Consider the following 24,806-nt stretch of genomic DNA (forward strand, 5'->3'; position numbering starts at 1 on the left):
GATTCTCCAGGAGAACGAAAGACCAGGTTTGGCATTCATGATATTTAGGATAAAAACAAGAAACATTTAAAAAGAGACACCTCTGATGCTCTCTTTATATGCCATTTTAAAAAAACAACAGTGTTTTTAAAAATCCTTTTCAGTTTATTTTTAACAAAAATGAAGCCACTTTATTATACTACATTCGAAAGGGACTTCTGCTTTTAAGACAGCAATTGAGCAAATATGGTAGTAATAGTCTTACCAAATATCTGTCACTCAAATGCTTATGCAGACCTTGCCTGTATACATCTCAAGGAAGAAAGTCTGTCAGGGAGGAGGTAGCACAGTTGAAAGCTGCCACAATCTTCCTCTGCTGTAGACCACAATGGGCTAGCGCTGCCCAAAAAGTGGGAGAAGAGAACCAGGAGGGGATATAGTAAGAAAGGGCTAAAAACATAAAATGGAACAGAATTGCAGGGGTTTTAACTTGATGTAAGGCAAAAGCTGAATTCCTCTGGCTCATGTCGTAGATTCCTCAAATTTAGATACACAGCTTTCAGAAAAGCAAAAAAAGCATTTCTTGGAACAGTCAGAAGGTTACATAACAAACAAATGGCAGGCTTCCTTCCTTATTGCCTGCCTTATGATGTCTCAGCATACGCCTCTGTACAGATGGAATGCATCTTGTATTTAGGAATCCCGTCACTCTCAATAAAGACTTTACTGTCATCCATTCCGGGGTGTAGCAGGAAAGAGGAAATGTTACTACTCAGCGTGGTTCATGTTTTTCCTTGCTTTGCCTTCTCTTAATTCATCGAAGACTGGAATCTGCCTGATTTCCTTTATTCTCTGCTTAAGGCCAATTATAAAAATTGTTAATCCCAAATTCTTTTAGTGTAAGCGATAAAGACAAGAAAATAATAAATTTAAATTCTTTAGGACACTTTTTAGGTGCTTTTATCTCTCCACAAGTTTAACTACTCGGGGACATGTTCACTGAGGCTGGTGCAGGAATTGTAATTTACTCAATTTCTGCCAGATGGAAGGCAGGCAATACCTCATTTGAAGTTTACACCAGGAAAGAACTAATGTTCAAAGTTAAGCACTATGCTGGGGCTCCACAGGATTCCCCCTGGCCAGGAGGGATAGCATAAGATGTACTAAATCAACACTTCCTTGCTGCACTGCCCACACCCTTCCATAGTCAAGCCTGTCAACTTTTTAATTTAATGAAAGCTTATAACACACACACAAAAATACCAACAATTCAAGCCCACTGGCTCAACATTGGTGGACAGTTTTTCAAACCCCAAACACAAGCAGCAACTCACAAAATGACACAGTGGTGACCCAAAAATGCTTGAAAGTGTACTTGAAAGTGTACAGAATTAAACACCAAGACTCAATCAGTGAGGGACTGGAATTTGCAGAATAGGTGGACCACACAAAGATGTCTTACAGAGTGGTCTGCAGAATGAAATAGCCAAAGTAGTAACAGCAAGGGGTGCAATGACATCATGTCTTAGGATAGATGTACAGTAGGTAACTCATGCATGAGTAGGCTCAAAATGACTTAAGGTACATCTTATAAAAGTGAGACAAGAAGTCTGTAGATATTTTCTGCTAGAGGTCACTGCCTGAGCAGACTCCACCCTGAAGTATTTGTATGAAATAAACTGGTTCAACCACTTCAGAGCTAGTATTCTGTTCTTCAGATAATATCCTGGCATTAACCTCTCTAAGAGAGGATGATAACTGAAGAAGAAAACCTATACACAAAATGTATATTTGATCTGCTTTCCTTGAACATTACACTCCCGAAGACAGTATTCCCTTTCCATTTTTACTACTCCTTCCCACTCTTCTACCAACCTAAATTTGTCTAACATGAATTGCCTAACTTCAGGGTAAAGCCTGATATACCTGTAAAGCACCACGCTCCCCAGTGGTGCAAATCAAGCACCACACTCCAAAGTGGTACAAATGGATCCCAAACTGTGGTCCATACAATAGCTGTTGAACCAAGGGAAGCTGGCTTGTCACATGGTGCTGGCTCTCTCCCTGTTTCCAGTTATTTCTAGAGATTTCCAGGCTCTCTGATCATCCATGGGTCTGGTTCTACCAGCATGAGAGGATGCTCAGGGCTGTAGGAGAGAAGAGGAGGACCAGACTGATGGACAACATTTGAAGGGTAGAGACCAATACCAGAACAGAACAGAAGGTCGGAAGATCAGAGTAAAAAGTAGCCAAAAAATATTCCAAACTAAATAAAATAAATACTCTGTTACTTTTAAACAAAAGGAACAGTAGAACTTGCCAATATAATATTATAGAATCACAAATTAGAGCTATAACAGTCTAATATACTAAGACACTGCCCACTGTGAACGTTTTCCCCCATTATTCTAACACAAAATTAACTCATCCCTTCTATTTAATACATTATTCCTTTTTTTATTAATATATAATTGACCCTCCAGCCACCTCTCTGCATGCATGCACGCACATACACAGGATTGATGTACTTATATAGTAAGCTTTTCAGGTCAGGAAGTTTCTTTGTTGCGCGATATAACAGTGGCTAGCACAATAGAGCTAATGGCTTTAGGCACTGACACAATATTTATATAAAAAATAGAGTTCCTATCCCCATCTCTCAGAGCATGTCCTGGTAACAGTTGCCACCACCTTTTCATTTTTTTTTTTTTTGGTCTCCCCTTGGTCTTTTCTATCTTCTCCACTCCATAATACTTGTTTTTTAATCATTCCATGTTCCCCGCTCACCAAAGGGCAAAATGCTGCCCATGGTCATGATGTGAAGTCTCAGTGGTGGTTCTTTGGAGCCAAACCTCAGGTATTCTTGCAGTTGAACTTCATACCATAAGAAAAGAGAACCAAAAATTAGGCAGCAGCAGAACTAAAACTGGAAAAATAAAATGGTATTCTCTCAAGTCCCATATAACGTGTCACTTCTGGGTTTACTTCACAATTCTCTTCTAGCATCCCACACCATAGTCAGGATATAAAATAAACTCATTCTGGAAGGATGCAACAGGAGCTGCTAAGAGGATGGTATAGGAACTGGTAATATGGTATCAAAATGTTTGGCTATTTTATAGCTCTGCTGCCAGGCTGTCCTCAAAAGGATGAGGTCTCTCTCAATGCAGTAAAGTAGTAATAGAACTAGCAAGTAGCAAGAACTGAGGCCCTGCAGTTGGAAAGCTAACATTCAGAATCAGAGAAATGAGATTTAAAGTGGGCAGCTTACACAAGTTTTGAGTATCTGAAGTCCAGTCTCAACCTTGATCATACCTCAGGACAAACTACATTTATAAAAAAATGGGGGGGAGGGGGGGGGGATTCGGGTCAACCAAAATGTTTTGTGAATTCATGTAGATTTTTGGATCACTGCTTGTCATAACAAAACAAAACAACCAAAAAAAGTCAGAAGTGTCAACACAAACTATTTCTATGTTATCAAACATTTTGATTTGGGGGGGGCTAGATTCAGGAGACATTCAGAAAACCACCAGAAGAGGTGGTTGTGGTGGTCCCTCACATCTTTATGCCCAATAACCCAGTAATTAGGGCACTTACCTGGAATGTGGGAGACCCAGGTTTGGATTCCCAGGTGTTCCCCCTCCCAGGTGAGTGCCCTAACTATTGGGCTAGAGAGTCATTCTCTTACTCTCTGTATAAAATTTTTGAACAGTCATTGGGCCGAAGTGGAACAGCTTCAAGAAGAAAGATAAAGTCCACCCGAGACAAGCCAATAGCCTGATACTTAGGGCACCCCTGTCAGAGGGGCACACACGGGTTCCAGTTCTTGCTCCAGAGCAAGGATTCAAACCTGGGTCTCCCACATCCCAGCTGAGTGCCCTAACTATTGGGTATAAAGGAGGAGCAGAACCACTACCTCCTCTTGAGGCTTTGTGGTCTAGCCCTCCATTTCCTTTTCTTGTAAGTGCCCAAAATAAAAAAACATTTCATTTCAGGTTGGGCTGGACCCAAATTAAGCTTTTCCAACTTTTTCAATTGTTAAAAATTGCAAAAAAAAATTCCGTTTTGGTTCAACCTGAAACATTTTTTTTTCCCCAGATCTTACGGTTATTTCACACAGTTCTAGTGCCAAGATTGCAATGGAAGAAGGAAGCATTTTGTAAAAATGGAAACATCCGACCAGCTTTTTCATTAACAGCATAAAAACAACAGAAACACCAGAGGCAAGATCTTCCTCACCTGCATTCCAGACCCTTTATGTCAGCTCAAAGGGCCTTAAAGAGCCCATACTCAGCTGGGAAGGATTCTGCAAGCACTGCAGAAGACAGATGTAAAGCTGACTTCCAAGGATCCCCCTCCCCTGGCATAGGGAGGCATAGACACAGCACATAGCATTGCAGCATAGAGGGCAGTCCCATGAAGCTATCACAACTTAGGCCTTCAGGGCTGTCTTAAATTATGCTGGGAGCCTCTCTAGCTCATGCAGTAGCAGCTGAGCAGAACAGTGGCTTAAAGCCATGTTAGTCAGCCCCTCTCTCTCCCAACAGATGCAACAGAAACGCAGTCCAGATTTTGTATAATCATAATTCTACTGAAGCCACTCCAGCTAAAATCTCTTCTCTCACACAGTCAAAAATAGGATAAAATTCATTAACAGGAAGAGTCACTAGCTTCACCAGCACCAAAAAACCACCGAACAATATCGACCCTACCATTATAAACAGATAAATACAAACCACATTACCAGAAGTTTGAAAATTAGAATTTTGCTGTTCTTAAGTATGGCATGCTCCACTTCAGTGGTTCTCAACTCTTCCATACTGCTAAGCTGTCTGGATTGGCTCAAGAGCATGAGTACCAACCTCAGGGCAAACTGTTAAGAAGCAGAGCATAAACCCCAAACTGGTTGTGAAATCTACACTTAGATTTCACCAACCAAGTATCAAATGTAAGCCCCTCAGAACTATAGCAGCCTAACCATGCAGTCGAAGACAGTCCCTTGGGTACTACAGTCTCTCCTGCCACCTAGGCAAGCTTGCCTTTGTAACAGATGGTCCCTTACAGCAAAAGTCAAAACAATATTCAGGTTACTCAGAGGCCCCCAAAAAGAGTCAGTCACTTACTCCAGGTCAACTGCGCCTTAGACCTTGCACCAAAGACAGTGCTTGTATCCAATCGTATAATAGTTAATAAATCTTTAGTTAATTTAAGGAAAAGAAATAGAGTTATTTACAAGGTTAAAGCAGGTAAACATACACACACAAATGAGTTACAGTCTTAGGGTCCAAAAGGTGATAGAAGCTGCTGTAATAAGCAAACTCTATATGTCCTTTAGGGCTAACGCAAGCCAAACACTGGGGATCTTTTGCTTATGCTTGGTAATACTTGTCCCTCAGAGTCCAAGCAGCACAAGAATCTCGTTTCTTCTTATAAGGAATTTTTATTCACTTCCTCCCAGATTTCAAGCTGATGGGGTGTGTTCAGCGCACATCTACTCTTCATTCGGGGGGGAGGGGGGGGGAGAGAACAATCCAATTAAAATCTTTGTTCTTTGATGTTTCACAAAGACTCATTTGGTTTCAACGGGCCTTCTTGTGGGCAGAACCTATCACGTCCTGTAGGAAGCCAGCATTTTATATTAGTTTACGTTACCTCCTATTTGGTGAGTTACACAGTTACAGAGGTTTACATTGTAAACACTTAATATAACCTAATAATATGGGGGTCCAGATGTTATAAATGAGACTAATACCTGCAGCATCCTACAAGCATTTCATAAAGTCTAAACACATTCTTATAAACTTAAGATCTATTTTAACAATGATAACACACAGGTGAGCCAGACTGATTTCCAAGTATGTATTGGTCAGTGTTCAGATGAGGCATAGGAGCCTTGGCACAAGCTGGCACCTAGTCTGCCAGCATCACACATACCATGACCTGATGTTACACACACAAGTTTCAGGATGCAAACTAAGAACTGTATTCTTCATATACATATACCCAAATAATTTAAAAAAGACACTCAGCTTGAAATCTAATCAGTTGAAAAGGTGTAAACTGAGGTACTCTGCACCCACTCCCTTGCCAATCACATTTATAGAATACTTGATGGTCATCACTGACTACTCTATAGGCAGAGTCACAAAAGTAATCCTAACCAAAGGAAGTTAAGCAAGCATCACCAATTCACAGATGGAGAAAACAGGTAAACGGCAACCAATGCGACCAAGGTCACAGACTGTATCAGTACTCAGGAATTTCTGGCTCCTAATCCTGTGCTCTGTCCACCAGATAATGCAGCTACCTATGCGCCACCTCTCTACTTTCCACACAGCGCACCACCAAACACCAAAAAACTCAGAGGCTGTTAAGGATGCAAACTGCGGGGGAAACGTGAGGTGGGAGTCAAAAGATATGGATCCTATGCAACATGCTCAACTTCTCACTTCTCTCAAAACCAACATTAATCTGAAGCATGGTACCCCAGAGATTTGCATTAGTTGTTGGACCAAACTTTTTCAGTGATATTTAATTTTATCCTATAAGAGGTCACATCAGACCTTTTTATTATGAGGAGAGATTAATAAAACTGGGACTTTTCACCTTGGAAAAGAGGCGATTAAGAGAGGATATGATAAGAGGTCTATAAAATCATGACTAGTATAGAGAAAGTAAATAAGGAAGTGTTATTTTCTCCTTCTCATAACACAAGAACTAGGGGTCACCAAATGAAATTAATAGGCAGCAGGTTTAAAAACAAACGAAAGGAAGTATTTCTTCACAATTCACAGTCAACGTGTGAAACTCTGCCAGAGGGTGTTGTAAAGGCCAAGACTATAACAGGTTTCAAAAAAGAACTAGATAAATTAAGGCGGATAGGTCCATCAATGGCTATTAGCCAGGATAGGCAACAATAGTGTCCCTCCCTAGCCTGTTTTCTAGAAGCTGGGAATGGGTGACTAGGGATGGATCACTTGATGATTACCTGTTCTGTTGATTCCCTCTGAAGCACCTGGCATTGGCCACTGTCAGAAGACAGGATACTGGGCTAGACTGACCTTTGATCTTACCCATTACGGCAATTCTTATATTCAAGTGTTTTTTCAGTAGTCTCAGACAGAACTATAAGGAACATTTCTGCTTTTGAACGAAAACATATAACAGTTATTTGCTGAAAGTGAACATGCCTAATATTGGATTTTAATAAACAGCCCAAGTACATTTTTCTTAGAAACAAGGCAATGAATTCATCTAGCAAACAGGCTTTCAACTTATCAATTCAAATGAAAAACAAAGGACACGTACACAGTGCTGAAAACCAAGATCGGCAACATGGAACAGAATGGTCCAATAAAGGTCACAGCATAATGATCCTGCGGTGGTGATGCTTGCATCTGAAGAGTTGGAGGATTCCTACTCTTATTCAAGAAACTATGATAATAAATACAAGGATCCACCATTTTTGTCAAGAGAAGTGTGTGCGCATGCATACACAGTGTTCTTGAGCTCTCTGTTAAGATCAAGCATGGCAAAACTACACATGTTAAAGAAAATTGCTTTTGTTTCAAGAAAGTAGCACATTAGCGTCTCATTGAAATGAGCAGACTTTAATGGACTAGTTAAGTACTTTCCAGGTGTATTCTTACCAGGAATGCTGACAAAACCAGAAGATCCAATATCAAAAGATTTTCCCCTTAGCACAAGTGTACTTGACTGTAGAGTCTACATAATTATTCAGGTATTTATCTTTGAGTGCTTTAAATGAGGCTTAGAAAAACAAAAGAAAGTCAGCATTAGCAAAACAGTGCTGATCAGAGATGCCATGAAGAATGCAGGCCTCTGATTTGGGAGATCTAAAATGTAAAGGTTCATACAACTAGGTGTTCAGTGTTTGTCAAAACATGGGCACCAGAACATCCATTTCTGAGAGGGCAACAAATCTGATCATAGCTTTGTGGAACCATGTGGTCCAAGATTTCTTTTAATCTACCTTGGAAACCTGGTTGCTGCATTTGTGACCTGATAATTTCTGTAAGTGCATGGTGCCATGGAGTACTATGAAGATGATAAAATAAAGTACCATAACCAATTTAAGAAGTCAGAAGTTATCCTGGATTTTTACTCTTCAGGAAGAGTAACTAGAAGCCAGAGTAGGACTAGCTTTTTTATAGCAATAGACTTTACATGCTGCCATATAGGAGAAAGGGTTTAAGTTCTTCACGTACACCTTCCGCCTTCCGAAAGCCAAAAAGGAAGTGCCTCATCAGTAAACCTTTCAGCCAGAAACCAGGGCTGTAATGCAAGATCTCACTGTTGTATGTTCAGAAGCTAGCTCAGGAGAAGAGGGTCGGGAGCTGAAAGGGGAAAAAGACTATAGAATTATTTGGAACTCTGACATTCATGAGTAGTTTATGACAAAATGATTAAGAATCCAAGTGAGGTTGTGAGGATTTTCATTAAGCCAATGTATTTAGTTTAATATTTGTTTTATGGGACACCTACGTATATCAAATATATCAAACTTTCCGGTTTCTAAAAGAAACTATACCTGTTAACTTAGAAATAGGTATAATCTAACATGCAAATACAATAAAGATGAACATAGAGTTCAAGAAAAATAAAACACTACTTTCTAGCAGAAGGGACAACTTCTGTCAAACGAGAAGTTCATCTGCACAGAAGTGTCAGATTTAAAAACCGTAAAGCAGAGGTGGGAAAACTACGGCCTGCGGGCCACATCCAGCCCACGGGACTGTTCTGCCCGGCCCCTGAGCTCCCGGCCGGGGAGACTAGCCCCCGGCCCCTCCTCTGCTGTCCCCCCTCCCGCACAACCACAATGCCGCGCGGGCAGCATTCTGGGCGGCGGGGCTGCACGCTCAAGCAGGGCTGTGCAGCAGCATGTCTGGCTCCGGCCAGGCTGCGTGGCTGCCAGACATGCTGCTCTGAGTGGCATGGTAAGGGGGCCATGCCAGGGCGGGGGGTTGGATAAGGGGCAGGGGAGCAGGGGCGGTTGGATAAGGGATGGGATCCCAGGGAGCAGTTAGGGGGCGGGGTGTGGCTAGGGGGCGGGGCAGTCAGGGGACAGGAAGCAGAGGGGGTTTGGATAGGGGATGGGGTCCTGGAGGCAGGAAGTTAAGGACAGGGGTCCCGGGAGGGGGCAGTCAGGGGACAACGAGCAGGTGGGGGTTGGATGGGTCAGGGGTTCTGAGGGGAGCTGTCATGGGGTGGGAAGTGGGAGGGGTCAGATAGGGGGCGGGAGCCAGGCTGTTTGGGAAGGCACAGCCATCCCTCCCCAGCCCTCCATACAGTTTCGCACCCTAATGTGACCCTCGGGCCAAAAAGTTTACCCACCCCTGCTGTAAAGTGTATTTCAAGAACTCCGGAGTGTATCTTAATTATCTCACACTATGCACAGCAATCTTGGCAACTACTCTTGAACAGATTCAGAAATAATTTTATCAAATTGTTTATGTTTAGAAACAAAAGGGAAATTGCCTTTAATACGTGACTACAACTGCTCATTAGAAAGTAAATGATTTTCAAAAAAAATTCAGGGAACAATATCAAGGCAAATCATCATTTACAATGAAAAAAAAATCATTCCATTTCTGGCAGCCCCAAGCATTCAAACTCTATACTAAGCACACATATGCTTCCAATACTTTTAACAGCAGAAATGAAATGCAGTATTTACTTTCCAAAAAGGCTTTTCTAAAGTTGTCAAGTCACAACTTAAATGTAAGACTATTTACATAGAAAACATTGTAGCACCTTCAAAAAATTAAGCACACTGGTGCAAAATTTCAGCAGGAAATCACTTATGCTTTCAAGTTTTTTGCACAGCTACACAAGCATTTTCCACCAAGTTCAACGAAACTAATATAAATTTTAATAAAAGTAAACGCATGCCATTGATACATAGTTTTTAATCAATCTTATGGCATGAGAGAGATTCTCAATCTAGAACAAAGAGATGAGATTTCCACCACAAATCTCTGACGTATTTTGGGCACCTTCCAGATAAAATCTAAAAAATAACCGTAAGTCATGCAAACCTAGTTGCAGTGGTGTTACCTGTGGTCAGAGTAATTGTTTAGTGCCTCACTGATTGCCTATTGAAATTGGAGCTTAAAATTTACGGAATTTCATCTGTAAAAAAATAAAATAACTTTTCCTTTAAGCAAATTTCCTCATTGTGCAGAAATAGAATCAGGCAATGCAATGAAGTAGATATTTCTTTCATATATATAAAAAAACTTCAATGCACTATAGTTTAAAATACAGACTCTTGAATTCCATTACAGATTGGATTTAGAATTGCTGGAAGCTGTGAGAGTGGCTAACTTGCAACACTTCTCATGCTAGTCATTTTTATTAATATTGCTGCTTCTCACACTTGCTTATTTAAAAATTTAAATTATCTAAACATTATTTTTTGGCACTCTTAACAGAATATATACCTTAAGGAATACTGAGGCAGAAACTTTTTAGATGTTAAAAGCTACAAGACGATGCATGCAGCAATCTGTCCACTTACTTCCTGTGATGAAACCATATGGTTACTCACCATCTAATTTTAATGAATCAGACTTGGAAATCACATTCAGCAGACAAGCAAGCATGGAAGCATACATTGCTTTTTACCTTGTCTTCTGTAGCTTAGTGACTCACTAAGTACAAACCCTGAAAATGCTACAAATAATGCCTACACACATACTATTGTTGCTAGAGTTAGTAATGCACAGTAATTTGAGGCCTTCTCACACAAACACAATCCTGTATACCTGCAGGCTTTCCAATGCATGAAGGAATCAGTGTAATGGTGATGTGAGAGGAGCAGTGGGTGTAGGATGTTGAGAGGCATGCTCACCAGCTCATTCTGGCTGACCCTTTGGTGTCGGATGGAAATGTAAGGGGAATTCAACTTCTCCTATAGGTCATCTACAGTGTCTGACAAGTCTCTATTCTTCTAGAAGAGAAAACAGCACTTTCAGATCCTATGCACAAAATCAAAGAGCATTTATCACAGTGGTGGAAGTAGTATGTCTATTTTTCTGCTGGTTTGTGGGCCAAAAGGTAAAAAAATTCTATGCTGCAACATCAAAAGAAAAGTTAAAAACCCCTCAATTCTGCTCCTGTGTTCACACTTGTTTAGTTTACACAAATACTTGTGCCTTCTGTGGGTCTGTGATTGACAGCTGTAGAATTGCCTCTGAATCCGAGCAGGCAAAAAAGCAGAAATCCATGTGAGGAGGCATCATGGAAATGCAACTGAAGAGAAGTTTGAGATGTTCTTGTGATTCAGTAAGGACTGCATGTTAAAAATCACAACAATCATGAAAAGTTATTTTTGAAGACATTCAATTTTCCTGGAAAGAAAAGCTAAGTCTCTAGCCAATGAGCAAGTCTTGTTCAGGCCTCTGTTGCCATGGGGATGGGAAAACTCCCAGAACAATAACCATCACATGAGAGAACTCTCTAAGCCGTGTTCCTGTGTTACCTACCAGTACCAACTTAGGTGATAAATAAATATTGCTGAAAGTGTCATTTACTTTTTAAGAGTTTATGGTACTGGTTTACTTTTGGCATTTCACCCAGCTTGAAAGTGTAAGTGAAGTGGTAAGTTTTTCCCCTGGTTTTCACACACATTTTACAGTTTGGGTTCACACCACTGTAGGAGATTTTTTTTTATTTCAAAAAATTGTTTTTAAAAGGCACACTATTTCTATTTAAGTTGCCTTGTCCCTCCTCCAATCTCTGAATGTTGTTTAAAAACAACTTCTAAATGGAAGAAGTTCATATGGAGACTGGTGCTACATATATTTTAAAAACAACCCCAAACATGCAGCAGCTTCAAAATTCTCAATACTGCTTACTCATACTTGTTCAAGGTGCTAACGTAGACAATAACTTTGGTAGACCAACTGAAAATTAAATAACGTGCTTGTCCATGACAGTTCCTTAAACCACTAATGACAGGTTTCAGAGTAGCAGCCATGTTAGTCTGTATTCGCAAAAAGAGTTTATTTGAGCATAAGCTTTCGTGAGCTACAGCTCACTTCATCAGATGCATTCAACGAAGTGAGCTGTAGCTCACGAAAGTTTATGCTCATATAAATTGGTTAGTCTCTAAGGTGCCACAAGTCCTCTTTTTTTTTTTTTTTTACTTTCATTTATGAATATTGTACTTGTCCAAGACTCACAAAAATAATACTGACGTGCATCTCTAAGCTAAATTAATCCAACGGTGAATGCTAGGAAGTCTTCCAATCTATCCATTCAAAAATAGTACTCCGTGAACAGTCAATGTCGCAAAATATAGCGATCGCTATTCTAGTTAAAGTTCCATCATCAAGCCATTACAAATCTTATATTTGAAGACAAACTTTTTATAAAACATAATATGTTGTTGCTCAATTATACTTCAGTTGATTTTAAAATAGTTTCACTTAGAAATGTGTGACAAAGTGTAATTAGTGGTGATATTAATGATTTCAATTATTTTGTTACAGTTAAATAGGAAAAGGTCTCATTTAACAATTATTCTTTAGAGGTTTTGGACTGGAACATGGAGTAGGACATTTTCATACTTTAAACTGAGTAAAAGGCAACTGAGTATATACAGTACTTGAATAGTCATGTTCAGCTTTGCATACTATCCTAATGTGTCTTTCAGAAAGTGTTATTTCATCAGTCTTTCCAAAGTACGGCCGCAAAAGGAAGAACAGTTTAATGCATGTCAAGTATAAAGATGATTTTCAAACCCAGAGATCAGTTGAAGGTGAGGGAGGAGTGGAAATCAGGGGACTGGATGGATCAGGCAACTGGTAATACAGTATGGAGCCAGTTTTGAATTCTATTCAGGTGGACACTAAACAAAAGCCACTACTAACCAATAGTCACACAGTGGTCTCGATATTTTATCTTAGAAATTCTAATGGACAAGAGTCACATAATCCACCATAATAAGCACCCTTGCTGGCCATCTCAGAGAAGTCAAGGAATGAATGGGCCATGGAAGCTGAGATGCCTTGAGGAATATTGGTGAGGCAACTGCACTGTCCAAGTTGAGCCACTTAATTACTTATACTACAATAGCATCTAGAGGCCCAAGCTGAGATCGGGGCCCCTTTTTGTTAGGCAACTGTACAAACACATGGCAAGAGAGAATTGCTTACCCAAAGAGCTTACAAATGAACTAGGATTAGGATAGAAGGAAAAACAGAGGCACAGACAGGTGAAGTCGTAATATATCAGGTTAGTGGCAGAGGCAGGAACAGAATCTGGTTTACTGAGCCCCAGTCTAATGTCCTATTGACTAGACTATGCTTCAGCCTCTAGGGTTGCCAATGCAGCACTACTTATGGGCATTAAATTCCCTTATTTAGTTGGGAGCAAGAGAAAATGAAGCTAAGGAAGAATCTCTTTGATTTTATTGGTTAAAACCAGATGCTGACTGTGTATCGTTAAATTCCCAGAACTGTCCCATTCGGTAGGCAGCAACATTTTCCCTATACACCTAATTCTCACTAGATCTGGCCATGGGAAGTCTTAAAAGCTGTGTCAGTCACTAACTTCAAGATGTGCCAAGACAGTATGAAGAGAGAACTGAGACTATCATCCTGAACTCATTTACTAGATTGCTCCTAAACCTGATAGCTATGGTTGTACATTGTACCAATGGTAATCTGATATAATAATTCCAGGAATCAAGGGTGCTAAGGAATTTGTTCCTTTTCAGAGTTAATATTCAATGTTAGTTTTTCTACTTAACATTCAGAATACAGAGCAGCATAGTGGACAAAGCACAGAAACTCCCAAGTATTTGTTTTCCAAAATTCAGCTACTAGTTCACCATGTCACCTTCAGCAAAACATTTGAATTTTCTGCTTTTATTTCTCCCATGACATAGAAGGGAAATAATACTGTTACCCCTTTTGACTCATGCATTTCACCAAAGATTCAGGATCTTATAAGTTATTCCAATGAGGAGAAATTGGTGATAAGCTCAGATGTTCCTTTGATGCAATCCTGTTTATTTAAGAGGAATGTACAGTACAAAGCCCTTGTGACAGGCAGAGACTTCACCTGGTCCCGCTTGGTGTTTTCAGCTTATCTTCCAAAGTCCTTTTTCCCTTTGGCAACCTTGCTCTAGTCTTTCTGGATTCACAGGCATGGGGATTTTCCAATTAAGGGAATGTTCAGTCTCTGAGTTTTCATTTAAGAGCATTGATAGGGGTCTGGCTTATTTATGGTGGTTACATATGGTTAATACAGCTAAACAATGGGTCAGAGTTTATCTTCAATTCTTCCCTGCGGAGATCAGCTTGAATCTGGTCTGGTGAGTCCTTGTGGGCGGTGGAGGTTTACAAGCTGTCTTCCTCTCAGCAACTCTGTTGCAAGAATCAGCTAACTCTGAGGCATAGCAGTATTCCTACTGGTTGCCACCCCTTCCGGTGACAAGTTCTCCCTTTTAAGCTTGCTTCTTCCATGCAGAGCAGGCTCTGCAGGTGCACCTATTTAGAACCAAAGATGCTCATTAGCCTTCTCCTGATTGGGATGGTGGCAAGCCCCATCATGGTTCTGTTTCCCTGAACACAGCAGGAATCAAACAACAAGAGCTTCTTTTCTCATAGATGTAAGCCCCTTTCAGACAGCACTCAGCCCTAAAAGCTCTGCCCTCTAGGCTTTTCTCAGGGCTACACTCCTAATGTTTTACTAACATCACTCAGAGAAAAATAAAAAGTATTTATTATTGCAAGACTACGTATGAGCACTAGTGCTTATGTCCGTGTGACTCCAAAGATCAATTATTGCCATTCTCTTCTCTGATAATGTGTTCACGGTATAAAACTCTGCTGCCAGGTATTTATTAGTAGCAAACTGTCAACATATCACTCCCTGTTAGCAATCTCTTCCTTGACTTACTGATAAACTATGCATTGATTACAAAATTTGTTTTCAAAGGTCCAAGTACGCAGCCCTGCAAATTACTAAATGGATATCCATCTGAACAGATTTAATCCCTGGAAAGCTGCAGTCACTGCTGTTAATTTGTATTAGTTATGAAACCTTTCGGTTGCAGGCTCACATGCTTTCAAGTTAAAAGCCAATTAAATATGAAGTTTATACATTTTGTTTGGCATTTTTAAGGTTTTAAGAGAGAATGTAATGAAAAGAAGGATGCATCTTGCATATTATCAATTTCAGTGCTAAATTTGGGTTAATATTGATTACCAGCCTGAAAGATGTTAAAGAAGCATTCAAAAAAAAATGTTGTGTCAGAATTTTGTGCAATAACTTCTAGTGGGCCAAATCTTGGACTTAGCTCTCAGCCTCTAGAAATAGGCTCGATGAAGGGGGCAGCTATGTGAAGAGATTCAGCTTGTCTACACCAGGAAATTGAGTAGGGTAGTTATAAGGGAATAAACTTTCAAAGCAGTGTAATGATTCCAGTTATAGTGACCACATGGGGAGTTATCCTGGAATAGCTATTCTTACTATACCTGGGCTAGTCAATTTCCCCATGTAGACAAACCCTTAGGCACGTGCTTAACTTTAGGTACTGTGAGTAGTCCCACTGATAAGCATGTACCCTAGTATTTGCAGGATCAGGATTCAGAACTGGTCATATTACTACTTGTTGTGGGGGGACTAGTTGTGGGGGGACTCCCGATATGGCGAGTTTACCTTTCTAGTAGGTTCCCAACATATACTTTAAATGCCAGCTTCTATGATTAAGAATACCAAAACAGCACGGCTACAATATGTTGCATCCAGAAGTGAGATATTTTTGCACTAAATTATTATTACCCTTCTTTCAGTTTGAGACCAAAATTCTCATTTCCATAAAAAAGGTTTTAAGACGACAGATTAGAATTGGCACATCACACTCTCTAACAAGAGGAGGGCAAAGCAAGACATAGGAGTAAAAAAAAAAAAAAAAAAAAAAAGATGGCCGGAATCATATTTCCCTCATGAGGCCCAGATACTAACATTAGAATTTTTATTAAATACAAACCAGAAGCTGTAATTTAAGTTAGCACAAAAGGTTTCTTTCTAGTTTTATAAGACATTTGTGAATGTCCAGTACTATTTGCAGAGATTCAGACAAATTAAGTTATTAAATAGCCTTTTAACATAGACCCTGTTAAGCGCTGTGAGCCATATAGCTTTCAAATAAAGTACTAAAAAAATGGATTTTAACAAATACTACTCCCATATTTCACCTCCTAAGCTTACCAAAAATTAATAGAGGCATGAAAAAACTACTTTAAAATACCAGTTATTTCTAGAAACAAGAAGCAGATGTTCTCTTCTATTTGTCTCAGCTGTGCTGCAGTACAACAGAGTCTCTGTTATGCTGCCAGCAGTAATTTATATTTATTTATTTATTTATTTATTACAGCCATTTTATAGTGCCCATCACTGTAGTGTCTGGGTACACTAAAATATCTGGATATGCTGTACAATTACATGATTCGGATTAATGCAAAAATATTTCTTATGTATTGAAAAGCCAATATATCCTGACACTTCCCTCGGACAGCTTTATTAATACAATTCTTGAGCAGATTACAGTGTGATTTTTTTCCTTCCATTGTCTTAAAAAAAGGGGAGGGGGAGGAGGAGGAGAAGAAAAACAGGGTTTGTTTCCAAATAATAGGAGTATTAACATTAACTAACACACACACACACCCAAAAATACTGAAACAGAACATAGTACAAAAGGAGTCATATTATGTTCTTTTAAATTACAAACTAGTCTAAGTCTCCAAAGGCAAATTAAGTCCAATCTGCCATTATGGAGGGAATCCATAACAAGAACAAAGTCATTCAAATATCTGTGCAAAAAGAGGGAACAGGGTCCATTGAAAAGAGAAGACAGTGAGAGCAAGAAGACTATTAGCATAAGTTACCTCGTAGTTAAATTAATATCTTACCCTGCCAGCTCAGACATTATCTTTAGCTGTTAAGCAACTCTCCATCACAGAACACTATCATAGCTCTTGTATGGATCAGACAAGGGATTCAGGGACTCAAACAAGTAAGAGACCTTTAATGATGCTGTATACACTGATGTAAACACTCACACACCCTCAATTTGTTTGAGCAAATGACAATTCCTTCATTTAAAATATCCTCAAACCACACTGTTCAATATATACATTATAACACATGTAAAATATACACAGTGATATATTACATTGAAGAGCTAAGGCACTACATGAAACCCATCAAATACCATCACCTCTGTTTGTAAAAGTTAAGGGTTCTGCATGTATAAACATTCCCCTATTTAATACCAAGCTATCAGGAAGATAACCATGCCTGGAGTATCAGAAGAACAGCAAATCCTTCCCTCAAGTTCTTTTATATACTCACATTTCAAAATATTAAAGTTTTTATACACATTTAAAATACTGTAAAGTAAATGTTGGTCTATTACAGTTTGTCAATAAACTGTCACGAATGGGGGGGGGGGGGGGAGAGGGAGTAGGAACAAGTAGTTTCAATAACAAATCACTCTAGCGGAGGATCTGCCCCCATGACAATAAACTGTGTGTCACAATGCAAATAAGCTTCTGTACTTAATCATTCCATGACAACCTATCAACTGATCACTCCTGATCACAAGACCTTCCCATCTTAGTCAAAACACAGGATAAAACAAGGTTCCAAGTAATATCTCATGTTTAGTAAAGTAAATCTAGGAATAGACATTTTAAAAGAAAGATTTTCCACACGACAGACAAAGCAGCAGCCTGCTTTGCTTCATATATGCAAATTGCCATGAATATGGAATAAGTGGTCCATACTATCTTTAGGTTGGCAATACAAGAGAGGAATACCTTAGTATAACAGAACCACCAATACAAAAGTATCTCCAGCAGATTATCAAAATAATTATTAATTTGATATCTCAAAAGCAGGTTATAATGTTTTTCACAAGGAAATTAAAAATATTAATGCATAAAGTACCTACTCAAACAGGAATCAAGTGTCTACATGTTAGTACACAAGTTACGTATATTAGACAATTAACAAGAATTGGAATGTTACGACAAGAACGAAATCTTGCTCCAGCACAGAGATTTACAATCACAAGAATCTGCACAATCAGGAATGAAAACCTTGATCATTAGTTGAACACAATATGTCTCTACTATGCGACATCATCAGAACAACAATAGCTTCTTGAAGTAAATTGTATACATTTTACTAAAAAAAAAAAAAAAAAAAAATGTTTTTCTATTTCTATTTACAAAATATAAGAATAGTAACTTTCTGGCAAAATTGCTAATAACTATCTTAATTTGGATAGCAGAGCCACTCACGTATGAAAATTAACATGCAGATTAGTTGTCTGTTAGATATGAGTTTTCCAAAGAGACTTTTCTGTATCAATAATACCACTTTTGACACAGGAGATTAGGTGCTAACAAATGAGGCTTTGATCTTGCCATGTGGGCGGGCAGATGATGCATTTAATTGCAAAATCAGGGCCTAAGAGAAAAAGTTACACTGTAATTTTGATTTTTTTTTACAAAAATTGATTAATGACACTATCGAGTTTAAATTTGACAGTAACATTTTTTGTAAAAATGAGTTCTTATAAAACCAAGCCTAACAGAATTGCTTCAACAATTTTTAAAAATTCTATGAAATCTATTATTTAAAAAATGTGTACTGTTCAAAACGCCAGCACTGTCCCAGTAAGAAAATGAAATAGATTTCATTGATTTTCACCGTCCATACTGAGAGACATGAAAAATATAAAGAACACAGACCCCAGTCTTACAAAGATTTAAGCACACTTTAAGAATGAGTAGTCCCATTATAAAACAAGTGTATAAATCAGGGATCGGCAATGTTTGGCCCACGGCCCGCCAGGGTAAGCCCCCTGGCACGGCCCGAGAGATGTGCTGGCCGCCACTTCCCACAGCCCCCATTGGCCTGAAGTGGCAAACCGTGACCAGTGGGAGCCACGATTGGCTGAACCTGCGGACGCGGCAGGTAAACAAACTAGCCCAGCCCACCAGGGGGCTTACCCTGGCGGGCCGCGTGCCAAACATTGTCGATCCTGGAATAAATCTTTACAAGATCAAGGTCAGTGACAAATTAACTAGTTGGGTATTTGTTTCTTTTACTTTTTAAATCACATTTAAACTATTAGTAACATAGGCTAAGAAATTAGGCCCCGATTCTAGAATCAGAATCACACCACCAAACCCTTCACCTGCAAATAGCTCTACTGCAGTCATTGGGGATCCACAGAGGCCAGCCCAAAAGCCGGATCAGGGCCTTGGCATACTTACAGAATATAATTTTTAATTTGACAAGATTTATGTAATATTTATTGGGTTAGTTTAAATTTATGTTTTTAGAAACATGTTATTCAAGATGCTTTTATAAACTGCCCCAGAGAGTTCTGTAATAATCAGTGGTGCCAAAAAAAATCTTGGGCTGAATATAAAAGAGTATTTCAAATATTTTACACTAGTACTGCAAGAAAAATAGTATTTACACCTTGCAGGAAAAGTCTGAAGCATTAAGTGCTCCCAAAAACAAACCCATGCAGCAATACAGCATGGCATACCAACTCATTGATTGTAAACAAGACCATTCAATGTAGATGCCTACCCCTGGATACTAGAAGTAGGTCTAAAACATAAGAATGGCCATAATGGGTCAGACCAATGGTCAATCTAGCCCAGTACCCGGTCTTCCGACAGTGGGCAATGCCATATGCTTCAAAGGGAATGAAAAGAATATGGCGATTATCAAGTGATCCATCCCCTGTTGACTAGTCCCAGCATCTGACAATCAGAGGCTCAGAGACACCCAGAGAAAGGGGTTACATCCCAGACCGTCCTGGCCAATAACCATGTATGGACTTATATTCTGTGATTTTATCTCATTCTTTTTTGAACCCAGTTATAGTTTTGGCCTTCACAACATCCCCTTGAAACGAGTTCCATAGGTTGATGGTGTACTTCCTTTTGTTTGTTTTAAACTTGCTGCCTATTAATTTCATTGTATGACCCCTGGTTCTTGTGTTAAATGAAAGGGTAAATAACACTCCCTTATTCATTTTCTTCACACCATTCATAATCTTATAGACCTCCATCATATCCTCCCTTAGTTGTCTCTTTTCCAATCTGAACAATCTCAGTCTTTTTAATTTCTCCTCATATGAAAACTGTTCCATATTCTTAATCATTTTTGTTGCCCTTCTCTATACCTTTTTCAATTATAATATGTCTTTTTTGAGATGGGGTGACCAGAACTACACACAGTATTCAAGGTGTGAGTGTATCTATCACTTCATAATGGTTCCTAACATTGTTAGCTTTTTTGATTGCCGCTGCATGTTGAGCACGATTTCAGAGAACTATCTACAAAGTCTCCAAGATCTCTTTCTTGAGTGACCACATGGGGAGTTATCCCCATCATTTTGTAGCTATAGTTGGGATTATCATAGAATATCAGGGTTGGAAGGGACCTCAGGAGGTCATCTAGTCCAACCTCCTGCTCAAAGCAGGACCGATCCCCAATTAAATCATCCCAGCCAGGGCTTTGTCAAGCCTGACCTTAAAAACTTCTAATGAAGAACATTCCACCACCTCCATAGGTAACGCATTCCAGTGTTTCACCACCCTCCTAGTGAAAAAGTTTTTCCTAATATCCAACCTAAATCTCCCCCACTGCAACTTGAGACCATTACTGCTTGTTCTGTCATCTGCTACCACTGAGAACAGTCTAGAGCCATCCTCTTTGGAACCCCCTTTCAGGTAGTTGAAAGCAGCTATTAAATCCCGCCTCATTCTTCTCTTACGCAGACTAAACATCCCCAGTTCCCTCAGCCTCTCCTCATAACTCATGTGTTCCAGTCCCCTAAACATTTTTGTTGCCCTCCGCTGGACTCTTTCCAATTTTTCCACATCCTTCTTGTAGTGTGGGGCCCAAAACTGGACACAGTACTCCAGATGAGGCCTCACCAATGTCAAACAGAGGGGAACGATCACGTCCCTCGATCTGCTGGCAATGCCCCTACTTATACATCCTAAAATGCCATTGGCCTTCTTGGCAACAAGGGCACACTATTGACTCATATCCAGCTTCTCGTCCACTGTAACCCCTAGGTCCTTTTCTGCAGAACTGCTGCTGAGCCATTTGGTCCCTAGTCTGTAGCGGTGCATTGGATTCTTCCGTCCTAAGTGCAGGACTCTGCACTTGTCCTTGTTGAACCTCATCAGATTTCTTTTGGCCCAATCCTCCAATTTGTCTAGGTCCCTCTGTATCCTATCCCTACCCTCCAGTGTATTTACCTCTCCTCCCAGTTTAGTGTCATCTGCAAACTTACTGAGAGTGCAATCCACACCATCCTCCAGATCATTTATGAAGATATTGAACAAAACCGGCCCCAGGACCGACCCTTGGGGCACTCCACTTGATACCAGCTGGCAACTAGACATGGAGCCATTGATCACTACCCGTTGAGCCCGACAATCTAGCCAGCTTTCTATCCACCTTATAGTCCATTCATCCAGCCCATACTTCTTTAACTTGCTGGCAAGAATATTGTGGGAGACAGTGTCAAAAGCTTATGTTTTCCAACACGTATTATTTTGCATTTATCAACACTGAATTTCATATGCCATTTTGTTGCTCAGTCACCCAGTTTTGTGACATCCCTTTGTAACTCTTCACAGTCTGCTTTGGACTTAACTATTTTGAGTAATTTGTATCATCTGCAAACTTTGCCACCTCACTGTTCACCCATTTTCCAGATCATTTATGAATATGTTGAACAGCATTGGTCCTAGCATTGGTCCGTGGGGATCTAATGCTACAAATCACGACTGGAAGAAGGCAGAAGAACAACAAAGGGTTACAGCAAGAAAGAAAAAAAATCACCAACCTACCAAACTAACCAAAAAAACATGCATATCATCATTATATCCCTTACAGACAGTACCTCATCATTAATTCCGGCACCAGAAAGCAGGGGGGGGAGGAGAGGAGGCAGTAAGAGGACAATAAATCTCCCAATGGAAGGTAAATATTAAAATTGGAAGGATGCACAAGTCGCTTAAAATGCATTAATCCTGTTTTTTTTTTTAATCACTGTCCCACCTCAACACATTTCTCAAGTGATCTCTGTAGCAGTACTCTTCATGTAGCCTTTTGATAATTAGCTCAAAGAGATCAGGCTAGGACATTTCACTTTCCATGAAGTATCAAGGGAGAACAGATGTTCCCCCATTTCAGAAGGATTCAAACATAGGACTGGAGTGAATCTTTTCATGCTGCTCTTCAACTCTTGATCACATGGAAAGTGCAGTAAGGCAAAAAAGCAAATGTAAGCAAACAAACCAAACTGCTCACTAATAAGCAAAGACTGTCAAACATACATTCCATGGTGGAAATTAACATCCCATAATGCTGCTCTTCTACAGTCTGTTGATCCCCAAAATATGGTTGATTAGAAACTAATCATTTTATTGGAACTCACTGTTTTAATGTAAAAAAGTCTTGCAAATTTCTACTTTCCCACTCCCTGAGGAAGTGTCTTTTTTTTTTTTTTTAAATCTACATTATGCTGTTGGTGAGTAGATTATGTCTGGACTGGTAATTTTTCATGACAGTTTTGCAAGACTGAAATAAATATTTTTAATGATGCACATCTGTCCTAAGGTCTATCTATTCCACTGAATTATTCTGCTATCCATTTTGAAAATCATGATTTCACAAGTGCCTTGTGTCTCCTAAATGCATAACATGCTGCTGAGTTTGAAAGGCCCTATTTTGCAAAAAGGGAAACTCAGTGGGAGGAATATTTCCTGCTTATAAAACAAAAAGTGTCACTCCATGAGTGTCAGCATTGCAATTTTCATAAATGAAAAAAATATACCACTGAACTGCTGATCTGTCTGGTAACAGAAGAAAACTCAAGCAAAGAAACAAGTGAAAAGCAAAATCAAAATGCATTACCTCTTGAGTCCTTTCTGATGGTTTTTTTCGCAATGCCTGTTTAATCTTGGGATCCACAGGAGAGGTCATTCTACTACTTTAATTCTCCAGTTATGAATTCCACAAAAATAGCTTATTACTTGGGAGGCGGGGGGATGAAGTGATCCCTTCCAGGTCAAAAGGAAACCAATGGAAACTTCAAGTTTAGATTTTGTTGTAAGCTTCTTTTTCAACCCCCTTCATTCCTCCCTGAATTTGGATGTAAACTTTGTGACAGGCTTGTGTTGTTCTTTTTAGCAGTCCAACGAAATTAGTATCTGGCAAATAATAGATTTCCTCAATTAGATGAAGCTCAGTTCCTCTGGTGCATTTCCCCTTTGCTTATGCAGCTCCCAAAGGTTGGAAACAAACATCCAAAACTTCCTCTCATCTCACATGACATTCAGAAAAATCTTCGTGCAAAAAAAGTAAAATGACGAAGCACCAGCAGCAAAAGTTTCTTCAGTCACCCAGGAAGATAATCCAGAAGATAGGGGAATCTAATCACTACATCAAACTCAACAGGGAGAGGGGAAGGGCAGGGTTGATTTTCAGGAAGATTCTGGGTGGTAGTTATTGATTTTTTGGAAGGAGGACCAGTTGAGTGGCTTGGTGCATATGTTCTTGGGGTTGGGGCTGTAAGAGACAGGGTCCAGGTTTTGGAAGAGATAAGGTCAAATTTGGGGGTAACATGGATTTAAGGAATATTTGGTATGGGGGGGGGGAGAAAGGGAAGGAAGTCAGGATTAGAGGAAGTGGTGAGTGGAGTCAGGCTAAAGGAAAGGCATGGGGGAGTGGCTGGGCCAGTCTTGGGTGGATTTGAAGGGCAAGGTTTGAAGAAGTGGGGTGAATTGGGGGCAAAGGGCTTCCTGGGGGAGGTTTAAAGAGAAGTGGACTGGAAGTATCCAGGAATTAGGGGGTCAGTGATCAGGGGTAGGTGAGTCGGGGATGGGGGGAGATTCAGAAAAGGATCAATCGCCGGGGGTAGGGGGGTTAGCGACCAGGGGTCCTGAGGTCAGTCGGGAGAAGTGAGGTGCCAGTGATTATGGGCCAGTCACGGGTGGCGGCGGCGGCCGCCCGTGATTAAAGGCCGGAGACGTCCATGCGTGGGGGCCTGAGGATCACTGACGAGGGGCTAGGAGGGTGTCAGCGACGAGGGGCCAGGGTCGCTCGGGGAGGGCCATGCGGAGGCGCCGGGGAGCTGCCAGTCGCGGGGGGGCTCAGGGAAGCGGGATCGGTGGGGGGGGGGGGAAGCCCGTGTGAGGGAGTTGCAGGGGGTTCCCGCTCCCCCTCGCTGCTCACCAGGCGGCCGGCTCCTCCTCGGGGCTCCGGGCTCCCAGCTCAACGGCAGCAGCAGCACATGGGGGAGACGGAGGCAACCGCCACATGCTCCCCACAGGCGACCCAGCTCCCCATCGCCGGGGAACCCCTGGCGGCGTCCCAGCCCCTCCGGCGCCGGCGAACCTGAGGTGAAGTCTCGGGACGCGGCCGGGCTGGATGGAAGTTACCGGCCGGAGTTGGTCTCCCTCAGCCCTCCGGCGCCCTGGCTGACTATCTGTGAATCTCCTTCGCTCCAATGAAGAAAATGAGCGGGCGGGCGATTAGTATCGCGCGCGGGGAAGAACCCAGACCATTCTCCGGCGTATACAAGGGCCCACCGAGGATTCAGCCTAAGGCGACCGGGACCCGGTTTCCCCTGCCGTCTACCTCGATTGGAAATTTGGCCCCGATAAAACCTAGCGAAAGCGGGCGCCTAACACGGTGTATTAGCGAGAAGGGTGGTGGGAAGGAGGTGGACCTTGGGT

The 24,806-nt window shown here is 40.7% G+C and overlaps 1 protein-coding gene across 4 annotated transcripts in view; it reads right to left on the reverse strand.

Moving 5' to 3' along the window:
• Positions 1-24,392, reverse strand: part of RAPGEF6 (Rap guanine nucleotide exchange factor 6) — a 231,223-nt gene extending 206,831 nt beyond the window's left edge. For 2 of the 4 annotated variants that reach the window (XM_074960468.1, XM_074960466.1), the window contains exon 1: positions 22,984-24,139. In XM_074960468.1, the coding sequence (XP_074816569.1) occupies positions 22,984-23,052 (69 nt within the window). In that variant the 5' untranslated portion in view covers positions 23,053-24,139. Of the gene's footprint in view, positions 1-22,983; positions 24,140-24,303 lie in introns of those variants that run through there. The other 2 variants (XM_074960463.1, XM_074960464.1) reach the window with 2 other exon arrangements.
• Between the last annotated feature and the right edge of the window lie 414 nt (positions 24,393-24,806).

Source organism: Natator depressus, chromosome 8, assembly GCF_965152275.1.
Source record: "Natator depressus isolate rNatDep1 chromosome 8, rNatDep2.hap1, whole genome shotgun sequence".
Classification (NCBI taxonomy): Eukaryota; Metazoa; Chordata; order Testudines; family Cheloniidae; genus Natator; species Natator depressus.